General features: G+C 43.8%; 1 protein-coding gene across 1 annotated transcript; it reads left to right on the top strand.

Moving 5' to 3' along the window:
- The first annotated feature begins 7,890 nt into the window (after positions 1–7,890).
- Positions 7,891–16,864, top strand: LOC309689948 (uncharacterized protein). Its single transcript, XM_082506685.1, has 2 exons — positions 7,891–8,571; positions 14,529–16,864. The coding sequence occupies exon 2, from the start codon at positions 15,004–15,006 to the stop codon at positions 16,354–16,356; it is 1,353 nt and encodes a 450-aa protein (XP_082362811.1). The 5' UTR covers positions 7,891–8,571; positions 14,529–15,003; the 3' UTR covers positions 16,357–16,864.
- The last annotated feature ends 1,005 nt before the right edge of the window (positions 16,865–17,869 follow it).

The raw sequence follows: 17,869 nt of genomic DNA, 5'->3' as shown, positions 1-17,869 counted from the left end.
TATCCCCGTGCTGGGCAAACAGGCTTTGCAGCCGTTTGAGCTAAGATTTTAAAATTATTCACATAATGAAAACCTATACTTTGTTTCAGGCGAGTTTCCCATTCAAATGCATGTAACAGTGAGAAACGCATTGTCTTGGCGAAATAAAGCGTTTTCGTACAACTTCATATAAATCGCTGTAACTTTTGATAGAAGACTCAGAAACACATGTTTATGGCTTTATCTTATAGAACTCAATATCCCCGTGCTGGGCAAACAGGCTTTGCAGCCGTTTGAGCTAAGATTTTAAAATTATTCACATAATGAAAACCTATACTTTGTTTCAGGCGAGTTTCCCATTCAAATGCATGTAACAGTGAGAAACGCATTGTCTTGGCGAAATAAAGCGTTTTTGACCAACTTCATATAAATCGCTGTAACTTTTGATAGAAGACTCAGAAACACATGTTTATGGCTTTATCTTATAGAACTCAATATCCCCGTGCTGGGCAAACAGGTTTTGCAGCCGTTTGAGCTAAGATTTTAAAATTATTCACATAATGAAAACCTATACTTTGTTTCAGGCGAGTTTCCCATTCAAATGCATGTAACAGTGAGAAACGCATTGTCTTGGCGAAATAAAGCGTTTTTGACCAACTTCATATAAATCGCTGTAACTTTTGATAGAAGACTCAGAAACACATGTTTATGGCTTTATCTTATAGAACTCAATATCCCCGTGCTGGGCAAACAGGTTTTGCAGCCGTTTGAGCTAAGATTTTAAAATTATTCACATAATGAAAACCTATACTTTGTTTCAGGCGAGTTTCCCATTCAAATGCATGTAACAGTGAGAAACGCATTGTCTTGGCGAAAGAAAGCATTTTTGTACAACTTCATATAAATCGCTGTAACTTTTGATAGAAGACTCAGAAACACATGTTTATGGCTTTATCTTATAGAACTCAATATCCCCGTGCTGGGCAAACAGGTTTTGCAGCCGTTTGAGCTAAGATTTTAAAATTATTCACATAATGAAAACCTATACTTTGTTTCAGGCGAGTTTCCCATTCAAATGCATGTAACAGTGAGAAACGCATTGTCTTGGCGAAAAAAAGCGTTTTTGAACAACTTCATATAAATCGCTGTAACTTTTGATAGAAGACTCAGACAAACATGTTTATGGCTTTATCTTATAGAACTCAATATCCCCGTGCTGGGCAAACAGGTTTTGCAGCCGTTTGAGCTAAGATTTTAAAATTATTCACATAATGAAAACCTATACTTTGTTTCAGGCGAGTTTCCCATTCAAATGCATGTAACAGTGAGAAACGCATTGTCTTGGCGAAAAAAAGCGTTTTTGAACAACTTCATATAAATCGCTGTAACTTTTGATAGAAGACTCAGACAAACATGTTTATGGCTTTATCTTATAGAACTCAATATCCCCGTGCTGGGCAAACAGGTTTTGCAGCCGTTTGAGCTAAGATTTTAAAATTATTCACATAATGAAAACCTATACTTTGTTTCAGGCGAGTTTCCCATTCAAATGCATGTAACAGTGAGAAACGCATTGTCTTGGCGAAATAAAGCGTTTTCGTACAACTTCATATAAATCGCTGTAACTTTTGATAGAAGACTCAGAAACACATGTTTATGGCTTTATCTTATAGAACTCAATATCCCCGTGCTGGGCAAACAGGTTTTGCAGCCGTTTGAGCTAAGATTTTAAAATTATTCACATAATGAAAACCTATACTTTGTTTCAGGCGAGTTTCCCATTCAAATGCATGTAACAGTGAGAAACGCATTGTCTTGGCGAAATAAAGCGTTTTTGAACAACTTCATATAAATCGCTGTAACTTTTGATAGAAGACTCAGACAAACATGTTTATGGCTTTATCTTATAGAACTCAATATCCCCGTGCTGGGCAAACAGGTTTTGCAGCCGTTTGAGCTAAGATTTTAAAATTATTCACATAATGAAAACCTATACTTTGTTTCAGGCGAGTTTCCCATTCAAATGCATGTAACAGTGAGAAACGCATTGTCTTGGCGAAATAAAGCGTTTTCGTACAACTTCATATAAATCGCTGTAACTTTTGATAGAAGACTCAGAAACACATGTTTATGGCTTTATCTTATAGAACTCAATATCCCCGTGCTGGGCAAACAGGTTTTGCAGCCGTTTGAGCTAAGATTTTAAAATTATTCACATAATGAAAACCTATACTTTGTTTCAGGCGAGTTTCCCATTCAAATGCATGTAACAGTGAGAAACGCATTGTCTTGGCGAAATAAAGCGTTTTTGAACAACTTCATATAAATCGCTGTAACTTTTGATAGAAGACTCAGAAACACATGTTTATGGCTTTATCTTATAGAACTCAATATCCCCGTGCTGGGCAAACAGGCTTTGCAGCCGTTTGAGCTAAGATTTTAAAATTATTCACATAATGAAAACCTATACTTTGTTTCAGGCGAGTTTCCCATTCAAATGCATGTAACAGTGAGAAACGCATTGTCTTGGCGAAATAAAGCATTTTTGTACAACTTCATATAAATCGCTGTAACTTTTGATAGAAGACTCAGAAACACATGTTTATGGCTTTATCTTATAGAACTCAATATCCCCGTGCTGGGCAAACAGGTTTTGCAGCCGTTTGAGCTAAGATTTTAAAATTATTCACATAATGAAAACCTATACTTTGTTTCAGGCGAGTTTCCCATTCAAATGCATGTAACAGTGAGAAACGCATTGTCTTGGCGAAATAAAGCGTTTTTGAACATCCATCCATCCATCCATCTTCATCCGCTTATCCGAGGTCGGGTCGCGGGGGTAGCAGCCTAAGCAAAGAGGTCCAGACCTCCCTCTCCCCAGCCACCTCCTCCAGCTTGTCCGGGGGAATACCAAGGCGTTCCCAGGCCAGCCGAGAGATATAATCTCTCCAGCGTGTCCTGGGTCTGCCCCGGGGCCTCCTCCCGGTGGGACATGCCTGGAACACCTCGCCCAGGAGGCGCCCAGGGGGCATCCTTGCCAGATGCCCGAACCACCTCAGCTGGCTCCTTTCGATGTGGAGCAGCAGCTGCTCTACTCTAAGCCCCTCCCGGATGGCCGAACTTCTCACCCTATCTCTAAGGGAGAGGCCAGCCACCCTTCGGAGGAAGCTCATTTCCGCCGCTTGTATCCGCGATCTCGTTCTTTCGGTCACTACCCACAGCTCGTGGCCATAGGTGAGGGTAGGGACGTAGATCGACCGGTAAATTGAGAGCTTCGCTTTTACACTCAGCTCCCTCTTCACCACGACTGACCGGTGCAGCGTCCGCATTACTGCAGCCGCAGCCCCAATCCGTCTGTCGATCTCCAGCTCCCTTCTCCCATCACTCGCGAACAAGACCCCGAGATACTTGAACTCCTCCACTTGGGGCAGGAACTCATCCCCGACCCGGAGTGGGCACTCCACCCTTTTCCGGCTGAGAACCATGGCCTCAGATTTGGAGGTGCTGATCCTCATTCCCGCTGCGTTACACTCGGCTGCGAACCGCTCCAGTGCGAGCTGGAGGCCCTCACCCGATGAAGCCAACAGAACCACATCATCCGCAAAAATCAGAGATGAGATTCTGAGGCCACCAAAGCGAAAGCCCTCCGCCACTTGGCTGCGCCTAGAAATCCTGTCCATAAAAATTATGAACAGAACCGGAGACAAAGGGCAGCCTTGGCGGAGCCCATCACCCACCGGGAACGAGTCCGACTTATTGCCGGCAATGCGAACCAAGCTCTTGCAACGGTTGTATAGGGATTGAATGGCCCGTAGCAATGGGCCAGACACCCCATACTCGCGCAACACCTCCCACAGGACGCCCCGAGGGACACGGTCGAATGCCTTCTCCAGGTCCACAAAACACATGTAGACTGGTTGGGCAAACTCCCATGCACCCTCAAGTATCCTCGAGAGGACAAAGAGCTGGTCCAGTGTTCCGCGACCAGGACGAAAACCGCATTGTTCCTCCTGTATCCGAGGTTCGACTAGCGGACGAACCCTCCTCTCCAGCACCCTGGCATAGACTTTCCCGGGGAGGCTGAGGAGTGTGATCCCCCTGTAGTTGGAACACACCCTCCGGTCCCCCTTCTTGAAGATGGGGACCACCACCCCGGTCTGCCAGTCCACAGGTACTGCCCCTGATCTCCACGCAACATTGCAGAGACGTGTCAACCAAGACAGCCCTACAACGTCCAGAGCCTTCAGGAACTCGGGGCGGACCTCATCGACACCAGGGGCTCTGCCACCAAGGAGTTGTTTAACTGCCTCAGTGACCTCGCCCCCGGAAATCGGTGGGTCACACCCCTCATCCCCAGACTCTGCTTCCTCCCCGGAAGACGTGTCAGTGGGATTAAGGAGGTCCTCGAAGTATTCCTTCCACCGCCCGACAATTTTCTCAGTCGACGTCAACAGCGCTCCGCCAGCACTATACACAGTGCAGGTAGAGCACCGCTTTCCCCTCCTGAGACGCCTGACGGTTTGCCAGAATCTCTTCGAGGCAGTCCGAAAGTCTTTTTCCATGGCCTCTCCGAACTCCTCCCACACCCGAGTTTTTGCTTCAGCCACTGCCCGAGCCGCATTCCGCTTGGCCTGTCGATACCTGTCGGCTGCCTCCGGAGTCCCACAGGCTAACCAAGCCCGATAGGCCTCCTTCTTCAGCCTGGTGGCTCCCTTCACCTCTGGTGTCCACCATTTGGTTCGGGGATTACCACCACGGCAGGCACCAACCACCTTGCGGCCGCAGCTCAATGCAGCAGCTTCGGCAATGGAGACGCTGAACATGGTCCATTCGGACTCAATGTCCCCAGTCTCCCTCGGAATGCTGTTGAAGCTCTGCCGGAGGTGTGCGTTGAAGATCTCGCGGACTGGGGCCTCTGCTAGACGTTCCCAGCACACCCTCACTACGCGTTTAGGTGCACCAGGTCTGTCCAGCGTCCTCCCCCGCCACCTGATCCAACTCACCACCAGGTGGTGATCAGTTGACAGCTCAGCCCCTCTCTTTACCCGAGTGTCCAGAACATATGGTCGCAGGTCTGGTGATACGATTACAAAATCGATCATCGACCTACGGCCTAGAGCATCCTGGTGCCACGTGCACTTATGGACACTCTTATGTTCGAACAGGGTGTTCGTTATGGCCAAACTGTGATTAGCACAGAAGTCCAATAACAAAGCACCGCTCGGGTTCAGATCAGGGAGGCCGTTCCTCCCAATCACGCCCCTCCAGGTCTCGCTGTCGTTACCCACGTGAGCATTGAAGTCTCCCAGCAGGACAACAGAGTCTCCAGGTGGAGCACCTTCCAGCACCCCCCCCCAGGGACTCTAAGAAGGCTGGGTACTCCGAACTGCCACTCGGCGCATAAGCGCAGATGACAGTCAGGACCCGTTCCCCGACCCTAAGGCGCAGGGAACAAACCCTCTCGTCCACCGGGAAAAACCCCAACGTACCGGCAGCAAGCCGAGGGGATATAAGAATACCCACCCCAGCCCGCCGCCTCTCACCAGGGGCAACTCCAGACTGAGACAGAGTCCAGCCCCTCTCCAGGAGACTGGTTCCAGAGCCCAGACAATGCGTAGAGGTGAGCCCAACTATATCTAGCCGGTACCTCTCAACCTCACGCACCAACTCAGGCTCCTTCCCCACCAGAGAGGTGACATTCCATGTCCCTATTGCCAGTCTTGGCAGCCGGGGGTCGGTCCGCCAGGGCCTCCGCTCCTGGCCGCCACCCGGCTCACAATGCACCCGACCCCTATGGCGCCTCCTGCGGGTGGTGGGCCTGCGGGAGGATGGGCCCATGTCTCCTCTTCGGGCTGTGCCCGGCCGGGCCCCTATGGACTAAGGCCCGGCCACCAGACGCTCGCCCTCGGGCACCCTCCCCGGGCCTGGCTCCAGGGCGGGGCCCCGGTAACCCTATCCCGGGCAGGGTAAACTGTTCCCTCGATATTCTTTTCATGGGGGTCTTCTGAATCGCTCTTTGTCTGGTCCCTCACCCAGGACCAGTTTGCCATGGGAGACCCTACCAGGGGGCAAAAGCCCCCAGACAACATAGCCCCTGGGATCCCTGGGACACACAAACCCCTCCACCACGATAAGGTAGCAATTCAAGGAGGAGCGTTTTTGAACAACTTCATATAAATCGCTGTAACTTTTGATAGAAGACTTTTGATAGAAGACTCAGACAAACATGTTTATGGCTTTATCTTATAGAACTCAATATCCCCGTGCTGGGCAAACAGGTTTTGCAGCCGTTTGAGCTAAGATTTTAAAATTATTCACATAATGAAAACCTATACTTTGTTTCAGGCGAGTTTCCCATTCAAATGCATGTAACAGTGAGAAACGCATTGTCTTGGCGAAATAAAGCGTTTTTGAACAACTTCATATAAATCGCTGTAACTTTTGATAGAAGACTCAGAAACACATGTTTATGGCTTTATCTTATAGAACTCAATATCCCCGTGCTGGGCAAACAGGCTTTGCAGCCGTTTGAGCTAAGATTTTAAAATTATTCACATAATGAAAACCTATACTTTGTTTCAGGCGAGTTTCCCATTCAAATGCATGTAACAGTGAGAAACGCATTGTCTTGGCGAAATAAAGCGTTTTTGAACAACTTCATATAAATCGCTGTAACTTTTGATAGAAGACTCAGACAAACATGTTTATGGCTTTATCTTATAGAACTCAATATCCCCGTGCTGGGCAAACAGGTTTTGCAGCCGTTTGAGCTAAGATTTTAAAATTATTCACATAATGAAAACCTATACTTTGTTTCAGGCGAGTTTCCCATTCAAATGCATGTAACAGTGAGAAACGCATTGTCTTGGCGAAATAAAGCATTTTTGTACAACTTCATATAAATCGCTGTAACTTTTGATAGAAGACTCAGAAACACATGTTTATGGCTTTATCTTATAGAACTCAATATCCCCGTGCTGGGCAAACAGGTTTTGCAGCCGTTTGAGCTAAGATTTTAAAATTATTCACATAATGAAAACCTATACTTTGTTTCAGGCGAGTTTCCCATTCAAATGCATGTAACAGTGAGAAACGCATTGTCTTGGCGAAATAAAGCGTTTTCGTACAACTTCATATAAATCGCTGTAACTTTTGATAGAAGACTCAGAAACACATGTTTATGGCTTTATCTTATAGAACTCAATATCCCCGTGCTGGGCAAACAGGCTTTGCAGCCGTTTGAGCTAAGATTTTAAAATTATTCACATAATGAAAACCTATACTTTGTTTCAGGCGAGTTTCCCATTCAAATGCATGTAACAGTGAGAAACGCATTGTCTTGGCGAAATAAAGCGTTTTCGTACAACTTCATATAAATCGCTGTAACTTTTGATAGAAGACTCAGAAACACATGTTTATGGCTTTATCTTATAGAACTCAATATCCCCGTGCTGGGCAAACAGGCTTTGCAGCCGTTTGAGCTAAGATTTTAAAATTATTCACATAATGAAAACCTATACTTTGTTTCAGGCGAGTTTCCCATTCAAATGCATGTAACAGTGAGAAACGCATTGTCTTGGCGAAATAAAGCGTTTTTGACCAACTTCATATAAATCGCTGTAACTTTTGATAGAAGACTCAGAAACACATGTTTATGGCTTTATCTTATAGAACTCAATATCCCCGTGCTGGGCAAACAGGTTTTGCAGCCGTTTGAGCTAAGATTTTAAAATTATTCACATAATGAAAACCTATACTTTGTTTCAGGCGAGTTTCCCATTCAAATGCATGTAACAGTGAGAAACGCATTGTCTTGGCGAAATAAAGCGTTTTTGACCAACTTCATATAAATCGCTGTAACTTTTGATAGAAGACTCAGAAACACATGTTTATGGCTTTATCTTATAGAACTTGTCAGAGTATTTTTGCTTTTAAAGGTTTTATTATTCATATAATAATCAGCTAAGAGTGTTTATATTTCTGTTCTGTACTCAACCAGCTGCATATTTTAATTGCTGGCTCCCTACTTTATAACGGAAACTGCTTGCCTTCACATTATCAGTCTTTGCCTTCACATTGTCACTGTTTGCCTTCACACTAGCAGGAAACCGCCACCCACGAGTAAGAAACAACCTTGTAGAGAACACAAAGTTTTTTGATAAACCACACCTGTTTTCTTGACAAGATAAGGATGATATTTCCTTTTTTGTATGCTTCATGATGTGTATAAATAAAGCCAGACTGCACCAAGGAGGTGTGTGAGTCTCTCCCTGAGTCTCTCACCCGTGCACGTTTAAAACTGCTCTAAGTGTCTGAGTGATATTTCATTGCATCTGAGTACTTTGATAATAGAATATCTTTAACATTTAATTGGTCCTTCTGAGCCGGAGTGGACATTGATATTTTTTCAATGCTCCAATAGGAGACCTTCGTCAAGTCCTGACGTCGTGAGAAGCCCACGCTGTCGACTCCTCTCCAGGCAGAGGATAAAGTCCAGAGACGTGACGTTCGGGTTCTGGCCAGCGTTCTTATAAGAGGTCCACGACTTCAGGGGTTGATGAAGGAAACCAAAGCAACCACACAATAACTCAGGTGAATATTTAGCACTCACTCACATCTTGCGCAAAACGACTGAGGCAACCTGTGGTCTATACATTAAATAGTTTCCCGTCAATGTATGACAGATTAATTAAGTAACATTCTCGTCTGAAAAAGGACTGGTAGAGGTTACAGCTCGCCTGAAAGAGGGCTTGGAGCAAGTTTAATGTCAAAATACGACAGGATAGTAACATTCTCGTCTGAAAAAGGACTCGTAGAGGTTACGAAGCAGCTCGCCTGAAAGAGGGCTTGGAGCAATGTAGAAAGACACAGTGTTGCCCAGAATAAAAAACTCATTACGCGTATAATCTGTTGTTTTACTGTTTTGTTGGTGGAGTAAGTTGATTTTACAGCACATTAAGGAGGCTGAACTACTCCACCGAATTGTTTACCGTTGGTTGCTCGAGTTCTGGTGGAACGGGAAAAGGTTGTGTTTCATCACATAAAATTGACACCGCTTTCAAGGCTAGCTTGAAAGTAGAAGGCCGTGTCAATAGCCTCTCCCATTCCTCGTGCCAGAGAAAGCACCACGGGTGTGTATGTGTGTGTGTAAACGCAAATATATTTATAAATAAATAAATAATAATAACAAGAGGAAAAAATAATAATGGGTAATAAATCAACAAAACTCACTGCTGACGAGCAGTGGCTAGAGAAAAAATGTCCAGGCGCCGGACTAATTAGCGCAAATAGATGGAGAAATCCAAAGAAACTAAACTGCCCTGCGTGGGAGGGACAATGTACTCCCTTTGCAGTGACTGCTTTAAAAGAGACCCTCCAAGCGGAACTAAACAATGAAAAAAGCTTTAAAAAGAAAGCCAAACGTCTCACAGAGTGGCAACATTTTAAAGCCTGGATGGCAGAAAATGATAAACGCACAAAGGTGCGAGAAGAGAAAAAGAAAAAGAAAAATGAACAAAGTAGTGAACTAAAAGATCCACAACACCCAAAACCACCTCCTCCATATGTGCCTGCCCCCGGCCCGTCTAATCAGCCAGTATCAAAAAACCCCTTCACTGACGCGCCAGGCCCATATGATTCAGCAAGACAGGCATTAAATTTAATGACAACAAATCACCATAAGGAAGACATAGGGAAAGACCCGTCAGGTAGGGATATGGGAGGACAGATTGACCCCCCAGGACCGTCAGGTCTGTTTCCAATGATAGCCACGCCCAACCCAAGATATGGCCAACTAACGGGTGGCGATAATAATGAAAGAGACAACAACCCTTTCCTATATGTTTTCAGAGCATGGTCCCAAACTGACAGATTTAACGTCTTAAAGGACGTTCCACTGTTAAATGAAGGTTTTGAGCCATGGAGGGAGGCAGTTGAGTTAATTAGAACACACTGGCACTTGAATGGCCATGAAATGCTCCAGGTAATTCAGGACTTATTAGGTCTAAAAATGGGAACAGTAAAGGGAGACTTCACGGGGTCAGATGACCAGGGTATAGCCCTGCTCCCCACCTCTGAGCCTCTAAGGGCTCAGTTGGCAGGATTATATGAAAGGATTAGAGTCCGTCTAGCCCCAAGAGCAGATTACGGCAAAATAGGCGAGATAAAGCAGAAGGAAGCTGAGACTGCCTCTGACTTCCTCGATCGCCTACGCCCAGTTTTCAGACAACATTCAGGTTTAAATTACCAGGAGGAGCCACAAACACCATTTCAGCAACAGCTAAAAAATGCATTTCTGAACGGCCTCCTCCCAAAAGTGAGGGCCCACGTAGAAAAACACTGGGTCACACAAAATACAGGAAGTCTGTCAGATGCACTGCAATATGCCGAACACGCAGTTAAAATACAGAAGCAAAAAGAAAAAGGAGGCGTCTTTACTGTAGATCCAGCAACAGGATTGGTGGCATTCTCTGGAGAATACAGAAGACATAAACCAGGCCTCTACAAAGGAAAAGGAAAGGCAGGAGGAGGGCGAAAAGGAGAGAGAAGACTGAAAAACACAAGCTGCTACAATTGCGGAAAGGAGGGGCACTTTGCTCGCGAGTGTAGACATAGAAAAAAGGATGACATTGAGGAAGAGGATGAAAGAAATAACAAATGACTAGGAAAAAGCACAGAAGCAGAGAGCAATGAAAACACGGATGTGTATAACATAGAGCAATTGCTTTTGGGCTCTGAACATAAACCAACTGTAATTATATACATAAATGGGCAGCCAATGACGATGCTCTGCGACACTGGAGCATGTAAAACTGTACTGATTAAAAAACCACCAAAAGTGAAATTCTCTAATGATACTCTGATAGTTAAGTCAGCATCAGGACATGTCAGTACTAAATCACTGACTGAGCCTCTACTCTTATCTCATGAAGACAGCGGCCGCAGCTGTAAAAACCAGTGCATATATGACCCATCTTGCCCAGTTAATCTTCTAGGGAGAGATGTGCTAGAGAAACTGGAAATAGGAGTATTGCCAGGACCAGAGGGCATGTATGCAAAGCTAATGTTAAACGAGAAACAAAGTCCAGCAGATTATCAGATTAATGTGTGTCAAGGACTCGGAGAACCTCACTACTACTACTGGACATTAGACCTGCCCTCACTAGAGCCTTTACAACACATAGCAAATCGATATCTGCCAACTCATTCAACACGACAGGACTACACTCAGTATCACAACACATTGAGGTTCAAACAGAGTCCAGGTCCTAATCCTGTGTATGACCAAGAAGTACACAAGCTAGGACCACAAATGCTGACATTACAGCACCTATATGTCACCCAAAGTGGTAATGCAGTGTGCTCTGTGCTGCAGCCTGAGGCAGTACAACGAGTAAATAGGATGCCAAATCCACATGTGTCAGTAGCACACAATGACAGTACTGAGTGGAAAGATTTAGGCCGCATTCTCACCCAAGTTGAAAGAGACAGATATGAAAAGACTGAGGACACGCATGAAGGATGGCTACAAGGTCGCAGAACGGGATGCATGAGATACACATTAGGGTGGGTGATCACTACCCACCCAGCCACATACATGACTGACAGCACTGATTTGCATGTGCAGGAAGATAGTGAAAACTGACATATACTCTCATTAGAATTACACCCAGAACTACAAGAATTGCCCACAACACTATGGTCCACAGGATCGACAGATGTAGGATTAATTAAAGGAGCAGATCCTGTTGTAGTAAAAACTACTACAACCTACAGGCCAGTCAAAACACAATATCCCTTGACGGCAGAAGCAAAAGCAGGGATCAGGCCAGTAATTGCAGATATGGAAAAAGCAGGTATTTTAGTGAAAACAACTAAAGCAACCTGTAACACTCCAATTTTTCCAGTGAAAAAAGCAAACACAGGAAAATATCGCCTAGTGCATGACCTCAGAGCAATAAACGAAGTAACAGAACAAATCCCACCTGTGGTAGCAAATCCACACACAATCTTAAATCAAGTGACGCAAAAAGAACAATGGTTCTCAGTCATAGATCTGTCAAACGCGTTCTTCTCGGTGCCATTACACCCAGATTCACAAAATCTGTTTGGCTTCACCTTTGATAACGAAAAGTATACCTATACAAGACTGCCACAGGGTTTTCAGAACAGTCCCACCCTGTATGCAGAGGCATTAAAGAAATCTATGTCACTATGCACGCTCCCTGCCACAGGGCAATTTCTTCTGTACGTTGATGACATTCTCGTCACGGGAGATACACGAGACAACTGCAGAAAAAACACCATGACTGTGTTGAAACATTTAGCACAGCAGGGCCATAAAGTGTCACAGCACAAGTTACAGCTGTGGAGCCAAGAGGTCACATACCTTGGCCACAAACTCACAGGAGAGGGAAGAACACTGTTAGACAGCAGAAAACTAGCAGTACAGAATGCTCCAAAGCCTCTCACAAAACAACAAATGATGAGTTATTTAGGTCTCTGCAATTTTTGCAGATGCTGGATACCTGAATATGCTCTGCTAGCTCAACCTTTGCAAAACTTAATTTATGGAAAAAATCTAGCACTGAAAGATAAAATAGAATGGACACCAGAAGCAGAAAAAGCATTTAATGATCTAAAACTTGCACTGCAGACGCGCACAGTTTTGGCATTGCCAGACTATGAAAAACCTTTTTACTTGCATGTAGACGGAGGTGCAGGCTACATGAAGGCCGTTCTAACACAAGCCTTTGGGGAAAAGCAACGCCCTCTTGCATTTTATTCGTGTAAGCTAGATTCAGTGGCCTCAGGACTGCCCTCGTGCGTGCAGGCATGCGCAGCTGCAGCAGAGGCAGTTAAGAAATCAGCTGACATCGTCTTAGGACACACATTGATCGTCAAAGTTCCCCACGCTGTAACCTCCATCTTACTGCAGGCGAACTTGTCTTATCTCACACATGCAAGACAGCTCTCATACGTAGGCATCTTGTTATCACAGTCACACATTACAATCGAGAAGTGTGGTCAGCTAAATCCCAGCACACTTCTCCCCACATCAGAAGATGGTGAAAAACACTGCTGTATGGAAAAGCTAGATGAAGAAACAAAACCACGAGCCGATATATATAGCACACCACAGCCAACTTTCACTGACATTTTTGTAGATGGATCAGCTTCTAAAAATAGCTTAGGTCGCAACTGCGTCGGTTATGCAGTAACCACAGTAGACACAGTTCTGGAAGCAAGACCTTTGACTTCCTCTAACTCTGCACAAAGTGCAGAACTTACAGCTGTTGTGAGAGCATGTAAGCTGAATGAAGGAAAAAGCATAAACATACACACAGACAGTCAGTATGTCTTTGCAGCAGTACATCATTTCGCGAAGATTTGGCAGAACAGAGGCATGGTCACTTCTACTGGCAATCCAGTACAGCATGCACACCTTTTAAAAGAACTGCTAGAAGTGATAACACTGCCGAAAAAATTAGCATTGTGCAAATGTGCCGCACACCAAAAAGATAACTCAGAAATTACTAAAGGCAATAACTTTGCAGACCAAGCCGCAAAAAAGGCAGCACAACAACATATACAAACTTTAATATCTGAAACATCAACGTTAATACCACTTGATGTACTTAAAGATGAACAGAAAGCTGCATCCATCACAGAACAGAAAAAATGGTTAAGGTGTGGAGCACAGCTAGAAAATGACCTAATGACCTGTAATGGCAAACCAATACTGCCAAAATCTCTACACAAGACAGCAGCATTAGTGACACATGGCTTAACGCATTTGTCAACGGGTGGAATGATGAATGTCCTCTCTAAACACTTCTACACTCAAAATTTTGAAAATTCAGCAAAGGAATTCATCAGAACATGCATGATTTGCCAAAGACATAATGTACAGGGGAACCTCCGACCACAAAGAGGTCATTTCCCCACACCACCTCACCCCTTCCATACAATCCACATGGATTTTATTGAACTTAACGAATGCCAAGCATCAAGATATGCTCTAGTAATTATAGATGTATTTTCAAAATGGCCAGAAATCTATCCAGTAAAAAGAGCAGATGCAATATCAGTGGCAAAGTGTTTATGCAATCACTTCATCCCCACATATGGCATTCCCAGTCTGATAAGGTCAGACAATGGAACACATTTTGTTAATGACATCATCAGCAAAGTCTCTGAAGCTCTAGGATTTAGCATCAAACATCACTGTGCATATCACCCACAAAGCGCAGGATTAGTGGAAAGAACTAACGGCACAATAAAACAGAGATTAAGAAAATGCATGGAAGAAACAGGAAGACCATGGCCTGAATGTCTAGGCCTAGTAAAGATGTGGATGAGAATAACACAAGGTTCTCAGAAACTTACACCTTTTGAAATCATCCACGGGAGAGCGTTTCCATTGCCAATTACCAGTGAACCTATTAATAAATCAATAAGGGAAACTACCCTAGCAGAATGGATGACTAAACTGTTTGAAAATAAAGAGATTGTGTTAAACAACCAACTGCCGAGTGATTTCTCTCCAGTGTCTTGCAGGTTACAACCAGGTGATTGGATCCTGATCAAAGTACTCCAGAGAAAGAATTGGAGTTCACCAAGGTGGGAGGGCCCATACCAAGTCCTACTTACCACACCCACCGCCTGCAAAATAGCAGAAAGACCATCTTGGATCCACCACAGCCACTGTAAAAAAGTGAGTGACAATCCAGACGCTTAGACGCCGGCTCCCCTGGCTTCTAGGTGATCTATTGGTGAAGGGAAGGGCTGATTGGGTATATCCCGCCCTTTTTTACTTCTCGCCAATAGTCTACTCACCAGAAGTCTAGGTGTGCCTGGTCATCATGAAGACACTTGTCCTCCTAGTGGCCAGCATTGCGCTCCTAGTGAGCCTACTAACACTCACCCAGATGAGAGGAAATAAACAACACCACCTGCAAAAAAGATGGACACAATGATAATTCGCATCTACGTGACCTGAACCAAGACCATAACCACCCATGGATGAACAACGCGTGGTATAGATATGTGTATGATAGAACACGCACCGACAACAGCATGGAATGCTATGTATGTTCACATATGCCAACAACAGCCGTACACGCAACAATATATGGAAAGGCACCTGAACTTGACGAAGCGATGTGTGTGTTCAACAAAGCAACAACTGGCAATTGCACACGCAGAGATTTGATGGCAACAGGACTGACCCTAAAAGGTCAAAGCACAAAGAAAGAAGACCTAATTCCATGGTGTAGTGACACAGACGTCAAACGTGTCACGAAACCACTTTCACAACGACGTATTCTAATTGAACAGACAACCCCTTGTGCCTACAATCTGACGAACTGGAACTACACCTGCAACGAAAAACATTGGGTAAACGTCAAAGCCAACAACACAAAAAACAAATCATTCGCCATAGTTTTGCCGCCGGACATACAGCACCCAATGTGTTTCAACTTCTCCGATGGAAACAGGAAACTTGGACGAAACCGCAACTGCACACAGACACTTGACCTGACCCAATCCAAAGGAATAAACACCTTCAAAAATGGAACTTTCTGGGTCCAGGGAGCCGCTTGGGCCTGCGGGCCTAAAACCTACTTCATGCTCCCACCGAACTCCACCGGTCTGTGTGCACCAGTACTAATTTCAGACCACACCTTCAAGATCACAGCAGAGACACACACGTCAAGAGCAAAACGTGAAGTTGCTGAAGTCACTGAAGTAATGCCACATGACTCAGTCTATGGATCAGATGTGCCCAAGAACTTCAAACTATGGACTGATGGTCAGAAAGTCCTCCACTCCTTGTTCCCTTGGGTAGGAGTTGGGAAAAACATGCTGAGGATCGAGACACTTGACTATCGATTTGGACTGTTCCTAAATGCTTCAATGAAAATCAACAAAGCGCAAAATGAAGAAATCGACGCAATACGCATTGTAGTGATGCAACACAGAGTCGCACTAGACATGATTCTAGCTGAAAAAGGAGGTTTGTGTGTATTGTTTGACACTACATGTTGTACATACATCCCAGACAACATACACTCACAAAACATGACCGACGCTTTGAACACCTTGAGAAAGATTAAAGATGCTGAACAACAAGACTATGTCACAAGCACTGATGATTGGTTGACATGGTTACTAGGTGGTTCATGGAAGTCCCTACTGATTAAAGGACTTGTTGGAATAGCATTTTTGCTTTTACTATTATGTGTTTTCACAACATGTGTAGTACCCTGTCTGAAGAAAATGGTATCAAACATGGTGACAACTTCTATCAATGCTTATGTGATGACGTCTCAAATGGAAGAAATTTTGAAAGATGATCCATACAGTAATGTTTAGTTTAATTGAACACAGGACTGTTTTATGACGTTCAAACCGAAAATGTTTAGACAAGAGGTTATGAACTGACAAAAATAACAGTACTGTCATGTGAGAAATCTAAACAACAGGAGGGAATGTCAGAGTATTTTTGCTTTTAAAGGTTTTATTATTCATATAATAATCAGCTAAGAGTGTTTATATTTCTGTTCTGTACTCAACCAGCTGCATATTTTAATTGCTGGCTCCCTACTTTATAACGGAAACTGCTTGCCTTCACATTATCAGTCTTTGCCTTCACATTGTCACTGTTTGCCTTCACACTAGCAGGAAACCGCCACCCACGAGTAAGAAACAACCTTGTAGAGAACACAAAGTTTTTTGATAAACCACACCTGTTTTCTTGACAAGATAAGGATGATATTTCCTTTTTTGTATGCTTCATGATGTGTATAAATAAAGCCAGACTGCACCAAGGAGGTGTGTGAGTCTCTCCCTGAGTCTCTCACCCGTGCACGTTTAAAACTGCTCTAAGTGTCTGAGTGATATTTCATTGCATCTGAGTACTTTGATAATAGAATATCTTTAACAGAACTCAATATCCCCGTGCTGGGCAAACAGGTTTTGCAGCCGTTTGAGCTAAGATTTTAAAATTATTCACATAATGAAAACCTATACTTTGTTTCAGGCGAGTTTCCCATTCAAATGCATGTAACAGTGAGAAACGCATTGTCTTGGCGAAAGAAAGCATTTTTGTACAACTTCATATAAATCGCTGTAACTTTTGATAGAAGACTCAGAAACACATGTTTATGGCTTTATCTTATAGAACTCAATATCCCCGTGCTGGGCAAACAGGTTTTGCAGCCGTTTGAGCTAAGATTTTAAAATTATTCACATAATGAAAACCTATACTTTGTTTCAGGCGAGTTTCCCATTCAAATGCATGTAACAGTGAGAAACGCATTGTCTTGGCGAAAAAAAGCGTTTTTGAACAACTTCATATAAATCGCTGTAACTTTTGATAGAAGACTCAGACAAACATGTTTATGGCTTTATCTTATAGAACTCAATATCCCCGTGCTGGGCAAACAGGTTTTGCAGCCGTTTGAGCTAAGATTTTAAAATTATTCACATAATGAAAACCTATACTTTGTTTCAGGCGAGTTTCCCATTCAAATGCATGTAACAGTGAGAAACGCATTGTCTTGGCGAAAAAAAGCGTTTTTGAACAACTTCATATAAATCGCTGTAACTTTTGATAGAAGACTCAGACAAACATGTTTATGGCTTTATCTTATAGAACTCAATATCCCCGTGCTGGGCAAACAGGTTTTGCAGCCGTTTGAGCTAAGATTTTAAAATTATTCACATAATGAAAACCTATACTTTGTTTCAGGCGAGTTTCCCATTCAAATGCATGTAACAGTGAGAAACGCATTGTCTTGGCGAAATAAAGCGTTTTTGAACAACTTCATATAAATCGCTGTAACTTTTGATAGAAGACTCAGACAAACATGTTTATGGCTTTATC

This window comes from Aulonocara stuartgranti, assembly GCF_965226115.1.
Source record: "Aulonocara stuartgranti genome assembly, chromosome: 15".
Classification (NCBI taxonomy): Eukaryota; Metazoa; Chordata; class Actinopteri; order Cichliformes; family Cichlidae; genus Aulonocara; species Aulonocara stuartgranti.
This window is presented reverse-complemented; position numbering and strand designations above follow the sequence as displayed.

Excerpts from the sequence above, each read along its gene's own strand:
- LOC309689948 (XM_082506685.1), top strand. The coding sequence starts at position 15,004 with ATGAACAACGCGTGGTATAGATATGTGTATGATAGAACACGCACCGAC.